Raw genomic sequence first — 13,626 nt, 5'->3', positions numbered from 1 at the left:
AGCCTGTGCGGAGGTGGTGGGGGCTTCCCTTCAGGATCAGGGTGGTTTCTGATTAAGAAGAAATCTCCACTCGCCTCCCCGGGGAGTGTGCTGGGCAGGGTGCAGAGTAGCAGTTGGGAGTGTGTACACGCTGACTCCCCATGGCTGCATCCCCACCCTGCCCACTCCCACGTGGGGCACATTCCCAGCCAGGGATCTCCTCTGGTGTCACCCACTGCAGAGCCGGCAGGGAGCCCCTGTGGGGCCTTACTCAGCCCAGCTGTGATGGCTGTTGTTGCACACTGCTGGGGGTGGGTTCCATGTACAACAGCGCCTCCTTGTGGAGGTGATTCCTCTTGTGTCTCCCCACCAAGCTCATCCAGCTGCCAAGTGTCCCTGCCAGGCCCAGGCTGGGCCATGCCCACTCTCACCTGCTTTCTGTGCTCTTCCAGACTCAGTTAATGTTTAAGTGGGCAGAACCAAAAACCTGCAGCGAGGATCTGCCTACAGCCATGCAACTGCCCCCCTCAGGGGTGAAAACCAAGTGCCCGCCCTGCAACCCTGGGTTCTTCAAAACCAACTCCAGCGCCTGTGAGCCCTGCCCATCCGGCTCGTACTCCAACGGCTCCGGTAATGCCACCCTGTCTATGTCGGCTGAGTTCGGCAGGGCTGGAGCTCGGCTCTCCCAGCAAGGCACGGCCTGGGTTTGCTCCCCGTTAGCCATGCTCCATGGGCCAGGGAGTCAGGGCAGGTTTGAGTTCTCAACCTGGGGCGAGTCACCAGGCCAGCCTTTCCCATGTTGCTAAATGGGAGGGTGGGCCTGGCTAGCTCCCTGCCAGGGCCCTGGGGTATGGAGAAGGGATCCCTGCGCTGAAAGGGGCAGAACCCCCGTCCGTCTCCTCAGCGTGTTGTCAGACAAGAAGGAGCATTTGGCTCTCCTGCCTTGCATAGGGCAGAGAACCAGGGACACCCCCATCTCGCTCATAGCTTGTGGTTGAGCTAGAGGCTGGATTTGAGAGAGAGACATCCCATCCCGTCCTGGAGAATCCACCCCATCCCTTAACCATTCCACTGAGTAATTGCCCTCATTTAAAATCTGCCCCTTATCTCTGCCTGAGCTCCTCTAGCTTCAGCTTTTAGCCACTGGATCCTGTTCCTTGGACTCCCCCTCTGACCATCCTCCTCTGCTCGTTCCATGTGTGCGTCCCACCATGTGTCCCCATGGATTGCACGCACAGCTAGGGAGGCAGCGTGCCCGGAAAGCTGGCCCCCTCCACGGACTGGGAGTGGGACCGCTGGGACTGCACCTCCCTGCTCCTGCTGCATGGAATCCATGGCCAAAGCGCAGCACTCTCCACCCGCCTCCAAAGCTGAGCTACAGTAACATGGTTTCCCTCTGCTCCCAGGCTGTATCAGCTGCGCTGCTGGGACTGAGCCGGCGCTGGGCTTCGAGTACAAGTGGTGGAACACCCTGCCGGCTAACATGGAGACGACTGTCCTTAGCGGAATCAACTTTGAATATAAAGGGATGGCAGGTACCTGTGCAGGGGCGTTTACCAGCGTGCTTTCCACAGGGGGCTGGCCATGCTTCCCCTGATGCAGGAGACGCTGCAACTGCAGGGGCTCGGTTAGCTCTCAGGATGAAGATGGCCCTCGAGTGGGCAGCTCTGCCCCCAGGCTTTTGTCCCGGTGGCACGGACGGCGGGTATAATAGGCCAGGGGAGGCTCTGCTGCTGCCGCCAGACCCCTGGTTGCAGGGTTTTGGGGGAAGTTTTGTTTTATTATGCCCCATGCAGGTTCCCGGGCAGCCGAGGAGATGGTACAGGTCTGTCGCATCTTATGCTGGGGTAAAGCGCGTAAAGCGAAAATCGCGTATAGTCAAAATTACATTGAGTGTAATGGTTGGTGGAATCGCCCACACTACAGGTGCAGTATTAAAATTGTTATTTTTGTCTCTTTTTTTTGTTTTTTGTTTTGTTTTTGCTGACCATGTAAAGCTGAAATAGCGCATGTTAAATGTGTGTAAGATGCGACAGACCTGTATGTGCTATTCAGCTTCCTGGGTTCATCAGTAATCTCCCTGGACTCCAGAGAGAATACTGGTGAACCCAGGAAGCTGAATAGCAAATACTGCCTCCTCAGCCATCCTGGAACCTGCATGGGGCATAGCAAAAGCTTCTTCCGGAGAAGACTCTGAGAGACGCTTTTTTCCGGGCAGCTTGGGGTCTGGGGAGGGGACGCGTGGCTGCAGCTGGCCCTGGACTCCTCCGGGCAGGTGTGGGAGGCTTGGGGCCTCAACCAGTTCGGGGCTCCTCTGGCCATGGGGGAGCGAGGGGTTCTCGGGGCTCCATCGGGGTAGGGGAGAGCGTCTCAGGGCTCCGGCCGTGGGAGGGGGGAGAGGAGGGAGCAGGCAGAAGGGGTGGAGCTGGGGCTAGCCTCCCCGAAGCGGATCTCCACCCACTGCCCATGTGTGTTGGGTTATGTCCGGAAAGGGGGTGCTTGTCCCTGCAATAGTTATCCTGATACCATCCCTCGCATGGTTCCCCCTGCCATCTGGCACTAGCCGTGCCAGTACAGGCTCTTTGGTGCCCCCACACCAGAGAGTGGCACTGCTGGGTGCTGGCAGCACTAAAGCAGTGCAACAAACCCGAAGCAGCAGCCAGGCAGTGGAGGGTGACTTGCCCATGCTCTGCCAGTACCCGATGTGGCTCCCACCAAAGCCACTGGCTAAAACCCATCAGGGGGCACAAAGGTGCCCGGGGGGGTGGAGCCGATGAGAATTCTCCCATCACCCTCCCCACCGGGGGCAGCACTCCACCCCTCTGCCCAGGGGGAAGTGACCGCACAAGGAACCAGATGGGGTGTAACGCTTTCCACCTTGATCTGCCCCATAAATGCCCTCTGTCCCTGTGGCTGTGTCCTGGTGGTGGTCGTGCCCTGGAAGTCCTCAGAGGCTGTGACTGGTTCTGACTCTTGGCCTCTGCTGTTCCAGGGTGGGAGGTGGCTGGTGACTACATATATACAGCAGCAGGTGCCTCCGACAACGACTTCATGATCCTGACAATGGTCGTTCCTGGCTTCAGGTGAGAGCTGGGGTGACCTGCCTCTGACCTCGCTGCACCTGGGATTCCAGGCCCCAGAATGCCGCAGGGATCAGTGATCCACAGGACAGATTTCAGCGGGTCACTGCCCTGCGGGCAGGTGGTACACCTCAGTGGACAGATGTGCTTGGTCAGAAGGGCTGCCCTCGCTCCCAGCACAGGAAGCTGGTGTTATTAATCGTGCTCATTCCAGCAGTGCCTGCGGGTTGGCCAGGACTAGGCCTTGTCATGCCAGGTGCTGTACAGACAGTCCCTAAGATCTCACAGTCTGACCAGACCAGACAGACCAGGGGGAGGGAGGGGAGAACTGGGCAGCCGGGTTGGTGCCAGAACTTTGTGGGAGGTGGGTTTAGTTAGGAGGGGATAAATGACAGGGCGAGGGACGTGGAAGGGAAGTGGAGACAGGCACAGGGGCGGCTCCAGGCCCCAGCACACCAAGCGCGTGCTTGGGGCGGCATGCCGCGGGGGACGGTCTGCCAGTCGCCGGGAGGGCGGCAGGCAGGCTGCCTTCGGCGGCATGCCTGCGGAGGGTCCGCTAGTCCCGCGGCTCCGGTGGACCCTCGGGAGGGTCCACCGGAGCCGCGGGACCGGCGACCGGCAGAGCGCCCTCCGCGGCATGCTGCCGTGCTTGGGGCGGTGAAATGTCTAGAGCCGCCCTTGGACAGGGAGCAGAGCTGGGGGGGGCAGGGGCAAGAGTGGAGTGAAGCTGAGGGAGGGGATTGACTGTTCCTGCCCATCAACCTAGGGCAGGGAAAGCCTAGTCAGAGCTGTAGGAAGGGTCCTGCTTTGGCCATGGCTCCAGCCCCGATCTGGCTGTCTCCGCCCAGCAGTTTTTTCCCAAGGCCACATGGTCAGGGGAGGGGTGGGCACACCCGGGTCCTGGAGCCCCATAGGCGGGGTGTCTCCCCTGCACAGTATCTGGCCCAGGAGGGTGCTGGGGGGGGGGGGTAGGCCCATTTCCCTCCTCTCCATCCAGCAATCCCTGCTCTGGCTGCTCCTACGGGCTTGGTCTCAGACACACATACTGAGGCCCAGACTCTATCACTGGGGTAAATCTGGAGTGAAGCCACTGAGCTGGGTCACTGAACAGAACCTGCCTCCCAGCGCTTGTCACCCTGACCCGGCGGGTCAGCGCTGTACACCCAGGCGCTCTCTCAGCCCTCACCGGTGCCTGACGCAGCCTGGGATCCGTTCTGTGTTCGCAGGCCCCCGCAGGCCATGCTGGAGGACGTCGAGAACAAAGAGGTGGCAAGAATCACCTTTGTCTTTGAGACCGTCTGCAGCGTGAGCTGCGAGCTGTACTTCATGGTGGTAGGTTGGCTTGGCGGCTTCCTGTGCTGTTTCCATTCCCACAAATCAATGCTCTCTCTGCCGCCTGTGTGAGGGGCCTCCCCTGCCCCGTCGCGCCCCCTACGAAGTGCTGTGGGTTCTCTTGGGGGCAGACATGCACCGTTCAGGTCTCTGAGTCGAGTCCAGGCTGGTGAGCAGGGGCCAAAGGCCAGCTCAGGCTGCAGGCTGCCCAGCGGCTTCCTAGAGACACATTGGTTGGTCTCAGTTCAGCAGCTGGCGGGCAGAGATCCAGGTCAGAGAAACCACCAGTGCATCTGGCTCCTGCGCTGGCTGTCTCAGCAGAGAGGCCCAAGGCTGAGCTGGAGAGTGAGCTCCCCTTTGACCCACGGTTGATGGGTTGTGGGAGAAGCTTGCCCAGTTGCTGCCCTTGCTGTACCCGCTTTGAGTTAGGGGCTGTCTGTCTCTAGCGCTGTCACTCAAGCACTTCGCTGCAGCTCTGAATTCCATTAACCCTGAAAAGTCCTGTCCCCAAAGGGGCTGGAAAAATGACCCTTGGAGAGGGGCATCTCCTAGTACCCGCACCTCGCCCCACTGCGCACACCTCTCCACCCAGCACACTACTCTCCTTGCCACCCTGGCATGCTGAGGCCTCTCTCCCAGCTGCTGCAACCCACTATTCCTGTGTCTCAGTGTCCTGCCCTCACTGCCATGTCCCCTGCTGCTCAATGGTCTGCTAGCCAGCACCATCCATCTGCATTGCCATGTGTGCCCGCTGAGCACCATCTCCCCTCCCGACCCAGGAGTGGCTGTCACGTCTTGGCAGAGAGGTTGGGTGAGATGAGCAGGGTCTGGGTATCAGGGACGAGGCTTCCCTTCCCTTCCGTGAAGGAAAAGGACGGGAGCTTCAGCTGTGGCTGGGGGGTTCTTCATCTCGAATGGATAAAAGTGAGAGATGGTTGAACTACTATGTGCAAATGGTTCACGCTGGCCGCGTGGTGTGCATCCCTCCTGTTCTCTGATTGGTCTCCTGAGGTGCCTGGCATCACTTCTGCCCTGATTGGACAGCTGGAAGCTTTTCTAGAGCAAGCACTGACTCAGGAACATCTCGTGGGCAATTCACAAGTCGTGGCTGGGTCAGTGCCCAGTGGGTGTCCGACTGCGCCACCCAAACATCCCGTGAGTCACAGCGCCTGAGTGACTCGCTCTGAATTCCAGCTGCAAAAGCTGAGCGCCCAAGTGGCTTTTGGAGCTGGAACCTGACAGCAGATGTCTCTGAGGTGCTTTGAAAGCTGCAGCCCGGCTGGGCTGTGACCCAGGAGGATTTGCATCATGAGGGCCGGCAGCGGGAGGGAACTTGGGGCTCTAGGTAATAAAACCCTTCTGGGTAGAAGTGACCACTACGGTGCCCGCTGACCAGCCCCTTTTTTCTTCCCACCCCATGGCAGGGCGTGAACTCACGGACCAACACGCCCGTGGAGACCTGGAACGGCTCCAAAGAGAAACAGTCCTACACATACATCATTGAAAAGAACGCCACAATGAGCTTCACCTGGGCCTTCCAGCGGACAGCGTATCACGAGGCGGTAAGAGGGCCCGGTCCCAAAACTCCTTGCTCTCCTGTCCTGGAGACCATCTGTCCATGCTAGAAACTGGGATTTCCTTGCAATCAATTCCGGTTAGCAGTGTCCCTTCAGCAGAAGCTGGGCAGCTCTGGGCAGGCCTGGGGCTCGAGAGACCCAGCTTCAGTTCCTCCCTCTGTCCCAGTGAGACCTTGGGCAAGTCCCTTAGCATCTCTGCCTGAGCTCCCCTCTGTGCAGTGGGGATGGTAGCTCCACCCTTCCTCCCAGGGTCACCACATCAGTGCTGCGAGGGGCTCAGACACTGCAGGCTGGGGGCCAGGCCCCAAGGTAGGGAGCCGGGAAATGTCCCTTTATGTCCCAGGACAATCCCTGTGTTCCTGGCGCGCCTTGCGGCAGCGCTGCTGGTGCTGGGGGTTCACGGGAGCCCCTCTATTTCAGGGAAGAAAGTACACGAACGACGTCGCCAAGCTCTACTCGATCAACGTGACCAACGTGATGGATGGTGTGGCCTCTTACTGCCGGCTCTGCGCCCTGGAGTCCTCGGGCTCCTGCACCTCCTGCCCGCCTGGGAATTACATCGACCGAGCCTCTGGTGCCTGCCACACGTGTGCACCCAGCACTTACCTGAAAGCCCACCAGCCCTATGGCAGTCAGGCCTGCATCCCCTGTGGCCCCGGCACAAAGAGCAACAAGGTGTTGTCCCCTCTTCCTCCCTCTTACCCATGGTGACGTGGGGCTGATGCACCTGGTGCTGCACAAACACCCATGCTGAGTCAGCCCCGCCCTGAGCAGGCTGATCCTGCAGACTGGTGTGTGTGTGAGCAGCCTTGTACGTCCAGTGACGTCATGTGGGCAGATAGACCGGCTTGCCTGGATCCGACTGCAGGATCCGGGCCTGATCCCTGGCATAGGTGCTGACTCCATGGGTGCTTCGGGGCTGGAGCACCCATGGGAAAAATTGGTGCGTGCTCTGCACCCACCAGCAGCCAAGTTCCCTGCCCCGCCCCACAGCTCGCCTACGCCTCCTCCCCTGAGCGCACCGCGTCCCCGCTTCTCCTCCCAGCATTTGTCGCTGTGAAACAGCTGTTTTGTGGCGTAACAAGCTCCAGAAGGGAGGGGGGAGGAGGCAGGGATTTGGGGAAGGAGTCCAATAGGGGCAGGGAGGGGGCAGAGTTAGGGCGGGGACTTTGTGGATGGGGTTGGAATGGGGGCATGGCAGGGATGGAGTCGGGCAGGGCCGGCACTGGCGGGGGTCGAGCACCCAGTGGCACCAGAAGTTGGCACCTATGGTCCTGGTAAGGGAGAGCTCCCCTATCTCTGTTCAAACTTGCAGTGACTGCACCTCCTGGCGGTGCATGTGTCGCAGACCTCCCCAGCCACAGGGTGAGGTCCTTGAACTAGTGCAAGTCTCTTTCCTGCTGGGCTGACGGGTTTGTAAAGTGTGATCCTGAGTTCGAGTTCCGCTGTCCTGTGCAGAATCCAGGTTGCCACGCAGTTGGCGGCCCACCTGTCAGTAGTGAACGGGCAGGGATGGGCCTGTAGTGAATGCAAAGGGGATTTTTTTTCTGAGGCGGCTGGACATGTATGTTCCGTGGTACCAGAAGTGCTAAGGGAGTCTTCTGCCTGGGTCACCAGGCAGGGTCTCCAAGGCCTGGCCTGCCCGTATCATTCCTGCTGACCATGCTCCAATTGTCCTGTACCTGGCCAGATTCTGCCGGGAGTTACACTGACAAATCCAGCAACTGTTGACTTCAAGACTTGTCCTAGGGTGGGACTGATGGAATCCCAGCAGAATGGGCCTCCCGAGACTTATTTCCTTAAAATCTTTTTTCTCTCCTCTCCTCCCCCAGTTTTTCCTGCCTTGAGCTTAGATCCTGTAACATTGGGGTGGGGGTGGAATTCCAGGCTCAGAATGACACAAATCGCGTGTGCACATTCCACATAAAACTTTCATTGCCACCGAACCTGCATGGCACTTGGGGCAACACGGACTGCAGAAGGGTGGCCCAATGCTGAGTGCGCTACCCCAGGCTGGGGGATCTTCAGGTCAGTCCCCTGCTCTGCTTAGGCTCCCTGGATGACCTTGGTCTCTGTTCCTCAGTCTGTGAAATGGGATAATGGCCCTGCCCTGAGAGTGAATACGATGCAGATTCTGATCTGCCACATAACACAGTGACGGGGGCCAGTTAAGTACCTTAAACAGATGGATAAATTACTTGAGAGGTCCCTGTAGAAATGCCCACATCCTTCCGTGTGTCAGGGACGTTGCTGCCTTAAAACAGCCCATCCAGAGGCCATGTTTTTTAGAGTGCCCCTGAGCCAGCAGCAGCTGTTCAGCACACCCTAGAAGGGCTCGTACTGGCTAACTGGGACGTTCCTCCCCCCAGATCCATTCGCTGTGCTACAACGACTGCCGCTTCTCACTTGACAAGGACGGCAGGACCCTGGAGTACGACTTCTCAGCGCTGGCCAACAGCACGTCCTTCGCAGGCGGGCCAAGCTTCACCTCCAAGGGGCTGAAATATTTCCATCACTTCAGCATCAGCCTGTGTGGGAACCACGTGAGTGCACGGGGGTGTTCCTGTATCCTCTGCTGACCCCCGCAGACTAGGGCGGCTGAGGCTGGGATTTCAGCCAATGCTGGTGCTAAACCTGGCTGCTTTTTTCTGCTTGATATATTGGCACCACCTTGCCAGAGATTGGAAGGTCCCCTCGGTTCAAAATGCTCCTTTGAGTTGTAAATCCACAGTCCAGAGAATTGGAGCAGGAAAGAGGCTGGTGTTGCATCCTCACCAGTGAAACTGTTGCCCCGCTCACATGGTGGTGGGCTGGCAGTGGAGTCAGCGCGCTATCCTCCAGTGTCAGTGGCACAGGTGGCGGGGCTGGAGGGACTGCAGGGGGAGCAGGGACTGCAGGGGCAGAGTTGCTGGACTGGGGGGTGCACCCATGAGAGGGCGCCTTGAGCAGCTCAAGACGCCACTTGCACCACCAGGTCCAGCTGAGGCGCCCCGCCGCAGTGACTCCTTGCGTGCATGTCATCCCGAGAGGGGCCAGTGCATTTGCAGTGCTCTCCCGGGGCCACAGGAGGATTGAATCTGGGGCGCTGGGCGGCAGCAGGCAGTCCCAGCCCAGTGGTTGGCTGAGTCCTGGTGCAGGGATGGCCCACTGTCTGAGTGTACCAAAGGATGGAGGCTGGATTTCTTCTGCCCAGTGGGGAGTCTTGCCTGGGCCACCAGGGTCTGCCCTGTGAAGGCTCCTGCTGCTGCCCAGGATGCTGCTGGCTGGCCAGATTCTGCCGGCTGGTGGTTACACTGACAAATCCAGCAACTGTGACAAGACTTGTCCTACACATGGTTCCAGCACAGAATTCCCTCTGAACTTATTTCCTTAACTCTTTTTCTTTCTCTTGCTTACCAGATCCTGTAACATGCCTGGGGTGGGAATTCACTCAGAATCACAGGCTTCAAAATTGCATTCCATTCCATAAAACTTTAATTGCCAGCAACCTGCATGGGGTGGCAAGGCTGCTGAGTGCCAAGGCTGGATTCTCCCAGCCACCCCCTCAGTTCCTTCACCGCTGGGTCTGAATGTGGAATGGCCCTCCACCCTAGATCTCTCATAGTTCTGATCTACATATGTTCTCAAATTTATTAAATCAGATGGATATTACTTGAGTTGTAGACAAGTGAGTGTGGGTTCTGATCTGCCCCCAGAGGGCCAGTGAGCTCCCCTTCAGCAGCTGTTTACAGCCTGCCCTGAAATCCACACCTCCTGTGTGCTGGGACGCCTTAACCTAAGCTGTTTGAAGTGCCCGCTTGAGCAGGAGGGCTGCTCAACTCTCAGGGGCTCTCTCCGCCTCTCTTCAAGCATCCTTCGCAGGCGCCTCTTCAGCACTCCAGGGCTCAAATATTCTCACGACGCCTCGTCAGGCACGGGCCGCTTCCGCCTCAAGCTGAAAATTTCCACCCAGCATCAGCCTGTGTGGGAAGAGGCACGCACTGCACGGGGTGCCTGCACCTGGCAGCCAAACTGCTGAACCTGCCAAGGGGGGGCCCCTCTGCTCCTTGAGTTGTAAATCCACCTGAGTTGTCTGGCGGTCATGCTCTTGAGCGTGTAGCGTCCACACAACCATGGTGGGAAAGAGGCAGTGGAGTCCAGACATCCATACCTGCCAGCCCCAACGCACCGCCCCAACAGGCGGCGGAATCCGCGATACTCAGCACGTCATGTCGCCGCGCAGCGACCGCCTCGAGCGCGGTCGGCGCGCACAGCCTGTGGCGCCACTTCGACGCGTCCCGCTCGACGACGCTCCACTCGAGCCACTCACGCGGCTCGGGCGCGCCATCCCGGGCAGCCCGGTCGCAGCCGCCCTCGCGGTAAGAGTGCCACGGCGCCTCCCCGCAGGCACCGCGTTGGGGACCACTGCCCTACGTGGTTTGCTGAGTCACAGGGCATGGCCATTGGCTCCTCACTGTCTGAGGCATCCCCAGGAAGAGATATCTGGGCAGGATGGATTTCTTCTATGGCCCATTGTGAGAGTGGAGTGGCCGCACCTGGGCACAACAGCTCATGTGCTCCCTGTACACAGAGGTCCCATGACTGCTTAGAGCAGGAGTCTTCTCCAGCCAGGCTGGTGGTTTTCCACCTCTAAGGCAAACCAAACCAGCCAAACAGAGAGGACTGGTCTCACCCAAACCATAAGTCATACAAGCAATTCTAGACACCAGTTTCTAACTTCCTCCCATAACTGGCTGGTGGTTGGAAAGACATACTCAGCACTGGTCCAGTGGCTCACACCCCATGGGGGTCACAGCCGCACCCTCTGCCATTCTGTGGGCAGAGGCCCACCATGGTCGCTATGCCCCAGGCGGATACTCACACCAGCTTCAGTTCCACCGCCGGAGTTCAGCAGGAGTTGCCATCCACCTATGAGCTTTATAGTATGTCTCAAATTCTTAGATGGTAGTTAGCCTTTAGTTACAGGTGAGTTATGGTCAGCCGGCCCTCCCCCACTGGGCCGAGCTCATGCTCGGGAGCATGCCTCATGCAGAGGATCCACATTCCCTGCTTGAAGTGCCTCTCCACCTGCGAAATGACTAAGTCTCGATGTTAGCTCGAGGAGGCCTTAACAAAGGAAAGTGGCAGGCCTCTTCAGGCCTCTTACCCGGACCCTCGGCTCGACGGCCAACTCGGCAGACGCCTGCTTCAGCCTCCACCCTTCCACCCGCCGTCCAAGACTCCCTCGGGGCGCCTGTCGGAGGGCGCCGCTCCGCTGGGTCGGTCACCTGTCCGGCACCTCCGTCGCACGCCACCTCCGCCCGCACCGCCGACCTGCCACGGGAGTTGACGCCGCTGGAGGCCGAGGCGAACGGCCCCAGTCCGCCGTCGCGGTCCTCTAAGCCGCAGTCGCCCGTCATCGTGAAGGCGCCGGGGCAGCACCCGCGATCTCGGATCCTTCCCACCTCCACCGCCTCCCCCCGGCTGGTCCCTCGACCTCAGTCTGCTCCGCACCGGGCACGGTCCACTTCCAGGTCAGCACTCTCCCGCTCTCCCAGTCCCTTCGGGACTCCTTCGGCACCTCCTCACGGTCCGGCCTCCACTCGGGAGCACAGGGAGGTTCCAGGCGCGCAGCTCTCCCGCACCGACTCCGTCAGGTCTCAGCCGACCCGACCACGAGCCTCACCAGAGTTCGCAGGTCTCAGGACCTCCCTCCGCCCGGCGGTAGCCCTCGCTGAGCACTTCACAGCCATCTCCTTCCCCCAGAGTCTCCTCACAGCTGGCCACCGCCTTTCCACGGCCCTCCCTGGCCTCGCACCTCAGAACAGGTCTGGTGTGAGTGGCGCCACCTGGCCGCCAGGGCTCCACAGTCCCCACCTAGTTCCTCAAGAGGGCTCTCGAACAGGATGAGAGGCAACAGTGCATCGCCTGTTCACGCCTCAGCCGCTCCAGTGGCACCACCTGGTTCCTCACAGAGGCTGGTCGGAGCACCGGACTCATCTCAGGTCCCCCACCAGAGGTCGGCGGACCCGCGTCCGGCAGCCTTCGCTTCCCCAGCAGGCCGCACCCGGGCCTCCCTCAGGCAGAACAGAGGTCAGCTGACCCAGCTTTATTCCGCCCGCCAGTGGACAGTCCAGCAGGGATGGCGGCACCCGGCAGTTCCTTGCACTTTCGCCTCACTGGTGGTTCACGGTCGACGGGTCTCCATCCGCCTCTAGGGTAGTGCCTGCGCATGGAGCTCCTCGGTGGGCATGGCCATCTGGACTCCAGGGCCGTGGACCGTGAGGACTCTCCTCCAGCAGGAGCTCGAGGGCACAGGTGCGCCCGCAGGCCTCCGGCCTTGCTTCGCCATTCCAGGACAAAGCCAGCGTCCATGCGTGGCAAGGACCTCCTTGCAGGCCTCCCTTGACGCGGCGGATTCCGCGGCCAGGACTATAGCGACCGGCGTCACCATGCGGCGCATCGCCTGGCTTCAGGCCTCCACCCTTCCACCCAAGCTTCAATACACTTTGCAGGACTTGCCCTTCGAGGGGAATGCCTTGTTCTCGGAGAAGACTGACTCTAGACTCCAGAACTTAAAGGATAACAGAGTCACTATGCGCAACCTGGGTATGCACACTCCCGTAACCCAGCGACGCACCTACCGCCCTCAGCATTTCCGTCTGTACTTTGTGCCCCGCCGGGGTCAGGATTTTAATAGACGCCGAGGGCGTGGAGGCCGTAGGCGATATTCAGGCCCTCAGTCCGGCCAGAATCGCGGCTCCTCTAAGCCGCAGTCGGACCCGAAGTCATCCTTTTGAAGGCGCGCCCGGGGGCAGCGTACCTTTTCCTGTCTCGGATCCTTCCCCCCCCATTCTCCAACCGCCTCTCTCATTTTTTCCCGGCGTGGTCCCTCTTGACCTCAGATGTCTGGGTTCTACGCACTGTGAAGCACGGATACCACCTCCAGTTTGCTTCAACCCCGCCTTTCCGCCCTCCCTCCCAGTCCCTCTTCAGGGACCCCTCTCACGAGCACCTCCTCTTACAGGAGGTCCGAACGCTCCTCAATATCGGAGCGATAGAGGAGGTTCCACGGAACGACGGGCAAAGGCTTTTACTCCCGCTACTTTCTGATTCCAAAGTCAAAAGGGGGTCTCAGGCCGATCCTCGACCTACGCAGCCTCAACAAATTTCTAGTAAAGTTAAAGTTCCGCATGGTCTCCCTAGGGACCATTATCCCTTCCTTGGATCCCGGGGACTGGTATGCTGCCCTCGACATGAAAGACACTTACTTTCATATAGCCATCTTTCCTCCACACAGACGATACCTCCGCTTCATGGCGGGCCATCGCCATTTCCAGTTTGCGGTCCTTCCCTTTGGCCTCTCCACAGCACCTCGAGTATTCACGAAGTCATGGCGGTGGTGGCCGCCCACCTCCGTCGCCAAGGGCTCCACATGTTCCCCTACCTGGACGATTGGCTCCTCAAGAGGGCCTCTCGGGAACAGATCGCAGAGCATGTGCGAGTGGCATCGGACCTGTTCACGAGCCTCGGCCTGCTGCTCAGTACGGACAAATCCACCCTGGTTCCTACACAGAGGCTGGACTTCATAGGAGCGACCTTGGACTCCACTCTGGCCAAGGCCTGTCTCCCTCAGCCAAGGTTCCTGGCGTTGACATCCGTTGTCCGCAGCCTTCAGG

General features: G+C 59.6%; 1 protein-coding gene across 1 annotated transcript in view; it reads left to right on the top strand.

Annotated features, from left to right (window-relative positions):
• The window catches only part of ELAPOR1 (endosome-lysosome associated apoptosis and autophagy regulator 1), a 101,754-nt gene that overhangs the window by 42,226 nt on the left and 45,902 nt on the right, over positions 1-13,626 (top strand). The window contains exons 9-15 of the mRNA XM_039538045.1: positions 432-609; positions 1,386-1,514; positions 2,972-3,062; positions 4,286-4,391; positions 5,816-5,953; positions 6,389-6,643; positions 8,338-8,511. Coding sequence (XP_039393979.1) covers positions 432-609; positions 1,386-1,514; positions 2,972-3,062; positions 4,286-4,391; positions 5,816-5,953; positions 6,389-6,643; positions 8,338-8,511 — 1,071 coding nt within the window. The remainder of the gene's footprint in view (positions 1-431; positions 610-1,385; positions 1,515-2,971; positions 3,063-4,285; positions 4,392-5,815; positions 5,954-6,388; positions 6,644-8,337; positions 8,512-13,626) is intronic.

This window comes from Mauremys reevesii, linkage group 4, assembly GCF_016161935.1.
Source record: "Mauremys reevesii isolate NIE-2019 linkage group 4, ASM1616193v1, whole genome shotgun sequence".
In the NCBI taxonomy this organism is placed as follows: domain Eukaryota; kingdom Metazoa; phylum Chordata; order Testudines; family Geoemydidae; genus Mauremys; species Mauremys reevesii.
Note: the sequence above shows the minus strand (reverse complement) of the source record. Positions and strands in the feature narration are given on the sequence as shown.